The 11,075-nt window shown below is 39.0% G+C and overlaps 3 protein-coding genes across 5 annotated transcripts in view; 2 read left to right on the top strand and 1 right to left on the bottom strand.

Annotated features, from left to right (window-relative positions):
- Positions 1-795: 795 nt before the first annotated feature.
- On the top strand, positions 796-2,968 carry LOC112465376 (histone acetyltransferase type B catalytic subunit). Its single transcript, XM_025032898.1, has 6 exons — positions 796-1,256; positions 1,384-1,643; positions 1,746-1,902; positions 1,995-2,209; positions 2,282-2,433; positions 2,532-2,968. The coding sequence occupies exons 1-6, from the start codon at positions 1,108-1,110 to the stop codon at positions 2,829-2,831; spliced, it is 1,233 nt and encodes a 410-aa protein (XP_024888666.1). The 5' UTR covers positions 796-1,107; the 3' UTR covers positions 2,832-2,968.
- A 62-nt stretch (positions 2,969-3,030) lies between these two features.
- On the top strand, positions 3,031-5,071 carry LOC112465377 (testis-specific serine/threonine-protein kinase 1-like). Its single transcript, XM_025032899.1, has 4 exons — positions 3,031-3,431; positions 3,507-3,810; positions 3,964-4,927; positions 4,992-5,071. Exons 1-3 carry the CDS (start codon positions 3,336-3,338, stop codon positions 4,692-4,694), a joined length of 1,131 nt encoding a protein of 376 aa, XP_024888667.1. The 5' UTR covers positions 3,031-3,335; the 3' UTR covers positions 4,695-4,927; positions 4,992-5,071.
- Positions 4,962-11,075, bottom strand: part of LOC112465371 — an 8,077-nt gene continuing 1,963 nt past the window's right edge. For 2 of the 3 annotated variants that reach the window (XM_025032885.1, XM_025032887.1), the window contains 15 exons: positions 10,831-10,982; positions 9,773-10,729; positions 9,515-9,665; positions 9,202-9,396; positions 8,663-9,114; positions 8,445-8,590; positions 8,118-8,365; positions 7,799-8,047; positions 7,534-7,716; positions 7,299-7,459; positions 6,973-7,222; positions 6,637-6,883; positions 6,185-6,555; positions 5,797-6,102; positions 4,962-5,718 (listed from right to left, as the gene is read on the bottom strand). In XM_025032885.1, the coding sequence (XP_024888653.1) occupies positions 5,360-5,718; positions 5,797-6,102; positions 6,185-6,555; positions 6,637-6,883; positions 6,973-7,222; positions 7,299-7,459; positions 7,534-7,716; positions 7,799-8,047; positions 8,118-8,365; positions 8,445-8,590; positions 8,663-9,114; positions 9,202-9,396; positions 9,515-9,665; positions 9,773-10,729; positions 10,831-10,982 (4,427 nt within the window). In that variant the 3' untranslated portion in view covers positions 4,962-5,359. The remainder of the gene's footprint in view (positions 5,719-5,796; positions 6,103-6,184; positions 6,556-6,636; positions 6,884-6,972; positions 7,223-7,298; positions 7,460-7,533; positions 7,717-7,798; positions 8,048-8,117; positions 8,366-8,444; positions 8,591-8,662; positions 9,115-9,201; positions 9,397-9,514; positions 9,666-9,772; positions 10,730-10,830; positions 10,983-11,075) is intronic. The other variant, XM_025032886.1, reaches the window with a different exon arrangement.

Raw genomic sequence — 11,075 nt, 5'->3', positions numbered from 1 at the left:
TTAGGAAGGAAATAGAATTTAACGATCTCAGTTTGCTTATGGAGAATTGTCAAGATCATATAAATATCGACTTGACTTTTTTAAATAAAATAATAATATATCTTTCGAACATAAGTTTCTAAGAAAAGCTGTGCGGATTTGTCAGAATTGTCAGATCATATCAAGATCGGCTTGGCTTATCTAAATAGAAATAGAAATTTTTATTTCATAAAATATCAAGTGGCAGAAGGTTTCAGCTGTTTGGGAACGAAAACTGAAAAGGGAGATTTAATTCATTTAAATTATCCATTAGTAATTATTATACGCTCGACTTTTGCGGTTTTAAACCGCAAAAGCCCTACGCTAAAGTTATAGATTAAAATGCGAGGTTTTATTGTAGAGAGCCAATCTTGGGCTTTTGTGACCGTCAAATAGGATAATTGAAAAAGAGTATTGACATTATCGACTGTCAATATAAATATTTGAACAATTATAATTTATAATGTGTAAAATTCATTATTTATTATACAAATAATGCTTAAATAAGTTGCATATTTACAACATAATAATATTATATATATCGCTGCGAAATTGTATTTTTGCAACAATCATCAATCAAATATGAATAATCAAACGCGGATGATAACAATGTAAGTGCGGTTTTAAATAAAAATTGAACATTATCGAGTCGCAGTACATATCCACAAAATGTCGAAATAATAATTAATATTCTATTATGACAACCGTCGAAATTTCAATCACGCGAAAATTCCCATAAGATTGTCGGTAGTGTCGGTCTTTGATAGTATCTTGTCGATGATTGAAGAAGCAACAGGAACGGACTGTCGAGCTCATTCCAGAGATCACTTTGCTCGAAACCGTCGTGTTTTGGCGCCAAATCACTCGGGCGACAGAAATTAAAGTAAAAGGCTTCGACCGGTTAATCTGATCGTGCACGTCGACGCCAGGTGGTTGTCCGTTCCCGTCGACGTCTCGACGTCGCTTCCTCGCGGCGCTCTAACCTATATCGAACCCTATTTCCAAGGGTCAGATCCTCGTAGTCAGGAGTCGTTCGGGAATTTTAACGGTCCACACATTGTTCTCCCGTTGATTTTTTTCCTTGGGAAAATGGAGGACTCGATGACGGCGCGGCTGAAGAAGCTGGTGACGGACGGCAACGAAGCCCTGGAGCTCAGGTTGATCCGCAACCTTAACGACCTGCACTCGGAAGAGGCTGTCTTCAAGCCAGAGATGACTTATCAGGTGTTCGGAGATAGGTTCGTCACTGTAATGTTAATTTGTTAAAATTCATGCTTCGTCAATTACTACACAAAAAATTATATGCAGACATATTTTTCATGCATATATATAAATTGTTATCCTTGTTCTCTTTATTCTTTACAGGGAGATAATATTTGGTTATCTGGATTTGAAAATACACCTGTTCTACTCAGCGGGTTGCTTGGAAACGTATCTGGGAATGAAATATACCGAGAAGGTAAACGCAAAGCTCGAAGGAGTCGAAGCCGACGAGGTGTTATCAAAGATCGCACCAAAGCTCGCCCCCGACGTTCACTACAGCTTAGCCAACTTCACCAAGGCACTCGCCAAGGATGATACATTCACACCGTACGGAGAATTGATACACTCTTTCTCGCTAGACGGTATCTAATATTCTTCATATACGTTATACGTTTCGTTTAAAGATAACATTTAAACAAAATGATTATGTTATTGCCCTTCTTTTTTTGCTGTTCGATGCACAGATGAAGGTACAGCGAGGCAATTTGTGGTCTACAAGGCCGATATGGGTTACAAAGGATTTAAGGAGTATCATCAAAGGATTCAAACATTCCTTCTTTGGTACATAGACGCAGCTCTTTTCATCGATCTTGACGATGAACAGTGGCAGTATTTTAATTTGTAAGTATGACTCGACGCTATTTGAATCGATGAATAGATAGCTGCATATAATATAAACGTTTTCGTTAAACAATCACTCTTTCCCGAAATAGATTCGAAAGATATACCACGCCTATGGGTACCACTCGATATGCGACGATTGGTTTCGCAACTGTATATCGATATTACGCTTATCCGCAACACATTCGTCCGCGCATCGCTCAATTCTTAATTTTACCGCCATTTCGAAGGATAGGTCTTGGCAAACATTTGCTGCAAGCGATTTATCGCGAATACATTGCAATGCGTGAAGTTAAAGATATAACGGGTAAGGAAGGAATTTTTGGCAAAAGAGCATTCACGCGTTAATAACTGTGTTTTAACGAGCCTATGTTTACAGTGGAAACTCCGTCCGAGGTATTCCAACGACTACGAAACTACGTAGACGCCTTAAACTGCAGCGCACTGTCCAGTTTTGCGCCAAAACGTTTAAAGCAGGGTTTCGACAATGAAATGATCGTTGAGGCTAGGAACAAATTAAAAATAAACAAGGTGTCTATATAAACATGCGATTTATTTTGTATTGTTACCGCTTGTTTTCCTCCTTTCTCTTTGTTTTACTTATATAAATGTTTTTTTTTTCCCCACAGAAACAGGCCCGCGTAGTGTACGAAATCCTACGATTGCTGGCGACAAATGTCGCGGACGCGGAAGAATATCGAGCGTACAGAATAGACGTGAAGAAGAGACTGAATATACCGTTTAAGAGAAAACAAAATGAGGAGCTGAAAATAGAACGCGCGTTGAAGAATACCGCGGAGAAGAGCACGTGCACGAACGGCAACGGTCTACCATCCGACGAGCAACGTAGAGAGATACTAGAAAAGGAATACCGGATCTTGGAGGAGGAATATAAGATGGTCATTGAACGATTGGAGTCCGAACTGTGAAAAAATGTGTGAAATGATTACGAATTGATTAAGAAATTTTTTAAGCTGTGAAAATTACAAAATTATGTCGATAATTTCCAATGTTTTATATTTGTGTATAGACATATTGTCTTCATTAAATTTGTCTTGCTTTTCTATTTCTCATGATGTTCAATTGTTTCTTTCGATTTGATACTTCGATAAGCACGCGACCGTGCTTGATTCGCTGTCCATTGGCACTCGTGTCATCTTACATTTCGTCAAAATGGTCAAGTAACCGCCAGTGCGGACTCTACAAAATTTCTAGTATATAGATTCGTCATCGTCGCCGACAAAGAAGTAGAACAGTGCGGTAAAGGTCTTCACAATTTGCATTTGTCGAATGCACAAATGGGGATTCTACGTCATCGGATTATCCGCATTCACGATGCAATCCGTGTCTAAACGTCGAGCAAAGTGAGAACGGCTAATTACGAATTATGGTAACGCGGTGGATAGAATGCCGTCTGTTGTCCCACGAATCTCATGTCGCACCTGAGCCAGACACCGTCCGAGGAGGCCACACTGCTAGCCCGGGGTTACAAGCTGGTGAGGAAGCTCGGCGAAGGTTGTTACGCAAAGGTATGTCACCCTAATTAAAAAACTTCTGTTGGTCTTTTCTTTAAACTCAGTTACTTTAAACAATGTTTATTGTAGGTGTACTTAGCCGAGTATAAGCCGGAACATGAGTCGGAGAAAAATAGCACCTTGGCCTGCAAGATTATCGACACCGCAAACGCGCCAAAAGACTTCGTTCGGAAATTCCTGCCTCGCGAACTGGACATTCTGGTGAAGCTGAATCATCCGCACGTCGTGCACGTTCACAGCATTTTCCAGAGGCGCACCAAGTACTTCATATTCATGCGCTTCGCCGAGAACGGTGATCTGCTTGATTTTATCCTGAAGAACGGCGCGGTGGCGGAGAATCAGGCCCGCGTGTGGTTCCGGCAGCTCGCTTTAGGTATGAAGAAATGGCGTTATTTATTGAAAAGATTAGTTGCGAATAAGAACAGTTGTGCTCGATGAGCTAGGCCTGTGTAAACTCAATCATATCTTTGCGCGTTTACTCATACCAAACGGAGGTGCTTTTCCTAACGCACTATTCATTTTCCAGGTCTTCAGTATCTACATGAGATGGAAATAGCGCATCGTGACATCAAGTGCGAGAACGTTCTTCTCACGTCGAATTACAACGTCAAACTGGCGGACTTTGGTTTTGCTCGTTACACGATCGACAGCCGTGGTAAGCGCGTTCTGAGCGACACGTACTGCGGCTCGCTGTCGTACGTGGCACCGGAGATCCTCCGCGGTTACCCGTACAATCCGAAGATATCCGACATATGGTCGCTGGGCGTGATCCTCTACATACTGCTGAACAAGGCCATGCCGTTCGACGAGGACAACATAAAGCGTTTATACGAGCTGCAGATAGCGCGCAAATGGAAATTCCGCAGCAAAGTAACGGAGAGTCTGACTGATCGCGTGAAGAAGCTCGTGACCAGTCTGCTCGAGCCGGACGTGTCTAAACGCTGGCGTTTGGATCAGATCGTGCAAAGCGACTGGATCGCCATGGATCCGCGCCTTCTGGTGCTCACGCCAGCGGAGCAGATCGCGCTGAACAACGCGATCGAGGAGCGCAAGAAACACGAGGAGAAGTTTGCGAGGAGGGAACCGGTACGGGCTGAGAGCCCAATTGTACAATCGTTGCTCCTAAGCATTCTTTATAAATCCAAGTGCCTCTTAGTATCGTTTCCATCATACATCATGCTGATGATGCGTAGCATACTGCTGGTCATTTACTTGGTGTACACGCGCATCTTATCGCACATTCGATTGCGAGACTAGCCGAAATAATTTTTGTGATACGCGTTTGCCATCGAGCGTGTCGATTTTCTTACGTTTCGTAGATCAAGTCTATAATTAGAGAGAGAAAGAGAGAGCACGCGTGCGCAAGTGATGTCACAAAATTACGTGTGACCGATTTTCAGAGACGGCACAAAGTCGAGGAGACAAAAAAGATCAACGAGTACAAAACCCACGAAACGAAAGAAATAATGGTCCTCAAAGACGCCGCAAAAGTACGTGTCATTACAATTAATTACGTTTTATAGGTAATAATAAACTTTTTTATTTCTTTCTTAGGCGACAGTTTCCACGATAATGACGATCAAGGCTTAACTTACAAATTGGCCCTACCTGATCTCTGTAATATTCGCTTTTTTACATCTTTATCTAGCATTTGTGATAATAAATTAGAAATAATTTTAATGCAGTTCAATATATATATTTTTTTTTTTTGACGCGGTTAACATAGATACACAATTATTATGCAATCTATAAATTTTTTATCGTATTTTTCTCCCTTTTTTATTTCAAGCTAATGCAAGTAAGAATAAATATATAAATATATAAATTATATAGAGTGTAAAAGAAAGAACCATTTATAGATATACGTTTTCTGAGTTTGAATAAACTCACCGGGGAAATTGCTAAGAAACACTTTACGTATATTAGTTCCCTACATATCGTGCTTTTAAAACAATTGTACTGTTTTCCGTTGTCGCTTTGACGTAGTAATCGGCGCCGAGAGCGAAGGTCTCTATTCGTCCCTCCAGAGGCATTTTAAAAATGTGCTCAGGACGAAAGAGCCTTCCGAGATTCCACATGCCGTCGGATCGTATTAGCAAATGTTGACTATTCGGTGTCTTACTGATTACAAACGAAGCCGAGCCTGGCAAAACGTATTGCTCGAGTTCATTCCACGTATGATAACGCAATATCAAGGTTTCTTCGGACAATCGCAAGAAAATCCACAATGAATTATCAATCGATTCCACAGATACTTCAAATATACCGGGCACATATAATCCTGTCAAACATTATTTCGTAACGTTATAATTCTTCACTGTTAACGTGACTGTAAATAATACTTCTCTATGAGACTTACCTGCTACTTGAGAAAATTGTTTCTCATCGATAAATGAATAAATCGAGACAAAATCTGTTGACACTAATACTAAAAATATAGCATCGTCCAGCCGTATCAATTTCTCTGTCATAAACGAACTGATATTTGTACCGGCTACAACGTTCAATAATTCCGTATCGTTACAAAAGGAAATATTTTCTGACTCGCAAAGACAAGTACTGTTAAGATTCATGTGCTTCACGTTCTCTGCGTTAGAAATGTTAGAAGCGGCGAGCAACACATCCTCGTCTACCGCTTCAAATTTGCTCACGTAAATAGCACGATCTGCATACAAAATAATAATATATTATCGGATTAACACTGTCAATACTCGAACACCGTTTAACGATCTAAATGTGTAACTTACTTTGCAATGCAGTTTTCATGTCTTCCGTCAGTGCCACGACTTCCGTCATTCTATTCAAGACGGTATCTATTTCATTTTGACTACCAATATTTGTTAAGTTTATCCCTTCGTAGAGTCCATCGATTGTGATATTTCCGTAAACTTCTAAATCATTTCTGAAATCCATCTTACTTTCTATCGTCTGCACCGCTTTATGTTTCTTCATCTGCTCGTTCATTAACTTCGTCAGATTTACGTCATTCATAGTGCCATCAATAATAAGAGACGGCGCATTAAGCTGGCCTTTTATCCTTTTGGTGCCGAATAGTGTTTGATTGCCGAACTTCAGTAACGCGTCGTCGATGTTGCGACCCATAATCGTATGTCTGACACTAAAGAGAAAAAAACTGAGTTCTTAGCGATATTTAATAAGAATATCACTCCGGCAAAAATATTAATTCGGCAAAAAATACCTCAAATTGTTCAAAGTAATGTTGTTAAAGATTTTTTGACCCTTAATTACATACAGTTTCCGTTGACATCTTTGAGTCAAAGCATGTTTAGTAAAGTTCCAAAAGTTTATATTTAACGACCAGAGATTTTTAGTTGTCAAACCCGATATCGTTTTCTTCCCGACGACAATATTCTGTTCTGCGCCACGCCTAACGATATCCGTGTTTAAGTCGATGCCGTTAAATTTACCATCCCAATTCATATTATCTAAGTTGTGTGAGAGAAATAATTAATTTATCTTTTCTTTTTAACGTTAAGAGAAACAATATAGCTGTCCTCTATTAAAACTGCCTTACTTATGTACAATTCTTCAAAATTCCATGCAGCATCTATAATTTGCGCCGTATTTCTCATCAAGGAATTAGTCAGCAAATTATTCAAATTCAAGTCTAACGACTGGAGAGTTGAATTATTCTCTGCCTTGATAGCAGGTACCTCGACATTCTTAAACGATGCAAGTACACTAATATGCTGTGGTTTCGTTTTGCTTAAAATTCTGGACTTCATGTTCAACCACATTTTTACATTCAACGAATTATTTTCATTCTGAAAGAACGATTAAATTCTTATATTTAATATTATCCTTTTTTTTTTAAGTAAATAAATCTTTCGTTGTTCTTACCATTAATGTAACATTTCCTTCCAGAGTTATGTTTTCAAGGTTCATGTTGCTACCAGATAAAACTGTGTCCTGATTTGCCATCCATAAATCCTCAGATAATTGCTTCAGATTCATATCATTTATATTTTGTATAGCTGGTTCCTCTAAAAATCTGACTGATCCTAAAATAGAAATATTAACACATTATTTAAAATTTTTTCGTCATAAAATGTAACTTGATTCCGTTACTGTGTACCTTGTACAATAAATGTCGATGGTGCATCGCTCGCGACGTAACCAAAGGTCTGTGGCACGTTTATCGCTTCTGCACTTAAAGTCGTGGAAATTCGTTTTGAACCCAAATTGAGATGCGTATCTAAATGCGAAAGTTTTAACGTCGAGTGGGAGGCATGTACGTTGTTCGACATAAAACCACGAGCTGCACAAAAATTGAAAAAAAAATTACGCGTTGAATTCTTATTCATTTCAAATTAATGGGAAATATTAGATGTTAAACTTACCGAATGTTACGTGTCCTAAAGAAATCGGGTCGTCCACCTTTAATACATTTTCTATAAAAGATTGTATATCTATGTTGTTGATTTTTTCGATATCGCTATCCCCTTTTACGACTACGTTCTTTACTCTTCTAGGTAAAGAGAGATTGAGGTAGGCTGGCGTTTCGAGATTGTTAACGACGAGCTTCGCAATATTTACTGGTCCTTTGAAGCGGTTTACGCTTACCCATTTGTTCATTTCAATTTTAAAATCTATGTAATATAGATTATAAGTATAGTGTGGAGAATTTTAGTTATTTAGGCGAATTTAAGTTATTTTTACCTTTTAGATTTGTTCCCTTAATTTTTGACGCTGATATATTCTTCACGAAGACCTGACCTGTGAATAGTTTCGTTGAAAAGTCAGTGCTTTGTAAAGCTGACACCGAATCGAAGACGGTCGTGTTCAAATTACGAGCTCCAAGAACGTGCGAGACATTTAAATTTTTTACAATTACATCGCCCATTTTTATTGGAGAAGTTATAATTTCCGGGATGATAACTTCCTCAGCACACAGGGGAATCGTCAATCTGCAAATATATATTTTTAGAAATTAATAGAAAATCTAGGACAATCTATATGCTTCATAAAGCAAAGAAATGTGTGTACTTTGGAATGGGAAGATTTTCATAAGCAGTTCTTGACAAAAGGACACTGTTATTAGTGTATTTTATACCAGAAATAACGATAGTTTCAGCAGAGTTTTTCGTTACCCAATTCGTAATGAAGTCGCACAAAGTCACGTTGCTCCATTGCTGAAGATCAAAATGTAAAATAAATTTGAAATCGTCACATGCACATACAGATATAAATTTTAAAATAATTACTGTTTTGTCGCTAGATAATATCAAATGCGTCGATACATTAGAATCTAGCGGTACGATATTCTCTAAGATTTCCTTCACCGACAGCCCGCGAGGTCTGACGATATCCTTAGCTCTGGCGAAGTTTCTGAACGTCACGTTCTGCAGGAAGCGATCACCATGCAATGTCAATGGTGTAAGAATCTCTTTCAAAGGCTTTAATTTTTCGCTTTCTTTGCCTCTTAATCTTATGCTTGACGCTTCGACAAGTCCTGTAACTCGCACTTTCGCAGCGGTTAACGAACCATTCATTACAGTGGTGGAACCATTCAATGGTAAGAAGAATGCGTCCTCGGTTAGACATAAATTGTTTACTTTTGCCTCTTTCATGTACACTGTTTGGTTAAAGCTTCTCGTTGCAATGTTTAACGGAATCGAAACGTTTGTCGCATGCAAGTTGGTGAAGAGATGATTACCTAAAACACATATATCAAGTATAACGTAATGCAGCATACATCAAATGTAATGAAAAAGAAACCAACATATAGAATGCATTAAATCACCTGAAATTACTTGATCTCCCGAAACTTTTAAAGTTCTCTCTTGCAGGTCTCGCATCAGGATCCCGTTAACAGATTCCTTAACGAATATATCATCTATCTTGAAATTAGGAACGGGACATTTCCAGTTATTTATCGTCGGTACTTTCAATTTGGCGAACTGCAGGACCTGATTAGGTTCCGATTCCACGTATTTAACTGTAAGACGAATTGTCATGTTCATCATTTAATCCCGCCATCCGTAATTATACGATAAACATGACAATTCGTAATACAGATGACGTAATTAAACGATGAACATGATAATTCGTCTTACACTTGACTGAAATATTTTTACCATGCAAGATTGCATGCTTGGCATCTTCTGTCTTTTCTGCCAACAGGCTGCGCGTTAGATTTAATTTGGCATTTGTACGCTTGTATTGCTTCGTCAAACGGACCAATTCCTCTGCGTTCTGACCGTTTATCTGGCAACATTTAAATCTAGATTTTTATTATTTTTATTAATCGATTTAAAATATAAAATACTATTTTTTTTATTTAAACTAACAAAGAGTGAGAGACAATGTCTTACGTTCTGCACACGAAGCTGACCGATGTGTGCGTTCGAAATCACGGGATTTTTTAAATCTGGAAGTTTTACGAAGGTTCTCTGAGACGCCTTGCGCTTTGTCTCGGAACACCAAGCAGCTATTTCCTCCTGTATTTCTTCCCATGTTTTCTTCACGGTCCAAGTGGGTCTCAAAAACTTCCATTCTCCGACCTGATTACACGCCACTAGCACGTCTTCGTCTTCGTACAAGCGAATAGAATGAATTTGTCGAATGTTCGATAATTTCGTGCTCAATTCCACAAATCTCCAGCCGTTGTACTGATAAATTCTCACGGTACCCTGCTCTAATGCGAGAAGGATGACAGTGTTTTCCATCGTCAGGGAATGAATATACCTCGTCGGATGAGCGATTCTTTGAAACGGTACAAAACGGCCGTACATCTCCTTATACAAGATTGTGGACTCGTTATCGGCCAAAACCAGAAAACGCTCTTCGAAATGACCCTCTTTGAAATGAAACGAACTGACGTCGTTAGCGTAACGTAATTCCTGCATTTCTACGAATCTATTAGAGCGCACGGAAAACCGGAGTATCTTCGTGAGCGATCCTACGACGACGACGTGCATGAAACTCTTGTTCTGGAAGGGCAAGAGCTTTCTCGCTCCATAGAGCAACGTGTCGATCTTGTCGAAATTCTCGCCAAGCCAGACGTAGATGAATACTCTCGATTCCGACGCGATTCCCAAGTACAGCTGATTCATTCCAAGCCACATAGACATATGCACCACTTCGGGAATTTCTAACTCTTGCTTGAACCGCAATTCGTACCTTCCGCTTTTGTTTTTGCTGAGGCGCAGAATGATGATTCCGTCGGTATCTTTCTGCACGGCTATAAACGTATTAGCGTTGTAATTATTTACGATTATCCGCTTTCCATTATATTGCGGATACGTTCCGACGAGTTGAGCTTTATCATCCTGAAAGACATTGTTGTAATTTTAAAAAAAGCTAGTGTTTTTCCCGTTATTCCGGCATAAAATAAGATGTGCTTGAATATAACTGTGATCGACATACTTACAACAAACTGATAAAGTAACATGTTTGAAGAATCGACGGCAGCTGCAAACCAGAGCAATCGATGTTCGTCTTGTATGGAAAAGAAGGCCGTATCTTGAAAGTCCGACAATTCGAGTGGTAAGGTCTCTTCGAAACCTTGCAACACATTCACACCTGTAAATAAAATTAGTTTGAAATTGCAATCAAATGAGAATTCGTAAAATTCATTTCTCATCTCAATTATATCTACAGAATTCGACGATGATA

Source organism: Temnothorax curvispinosus, unplaced genomic scaffold, assembly GCF_003070985.1.
Source record: "Temnothorax curvispinosus isolate PA1 unplaced genomic scaffold, ASM307098v1 QBEX01015150.1, whole genome shotgun sequence".
Lineage (NCBI taxonomy): Eukaryota > Metazoa > Arthropoda > Insecta > Hymenoptera > Formicidae > Temnothorax > Temnothorax curvispinosus.
The sequence above is the reverse complement of the archived record's forward strand: the minus strand, read 5'-3'. Positions and strand labels throughout refer to the sequence as shown.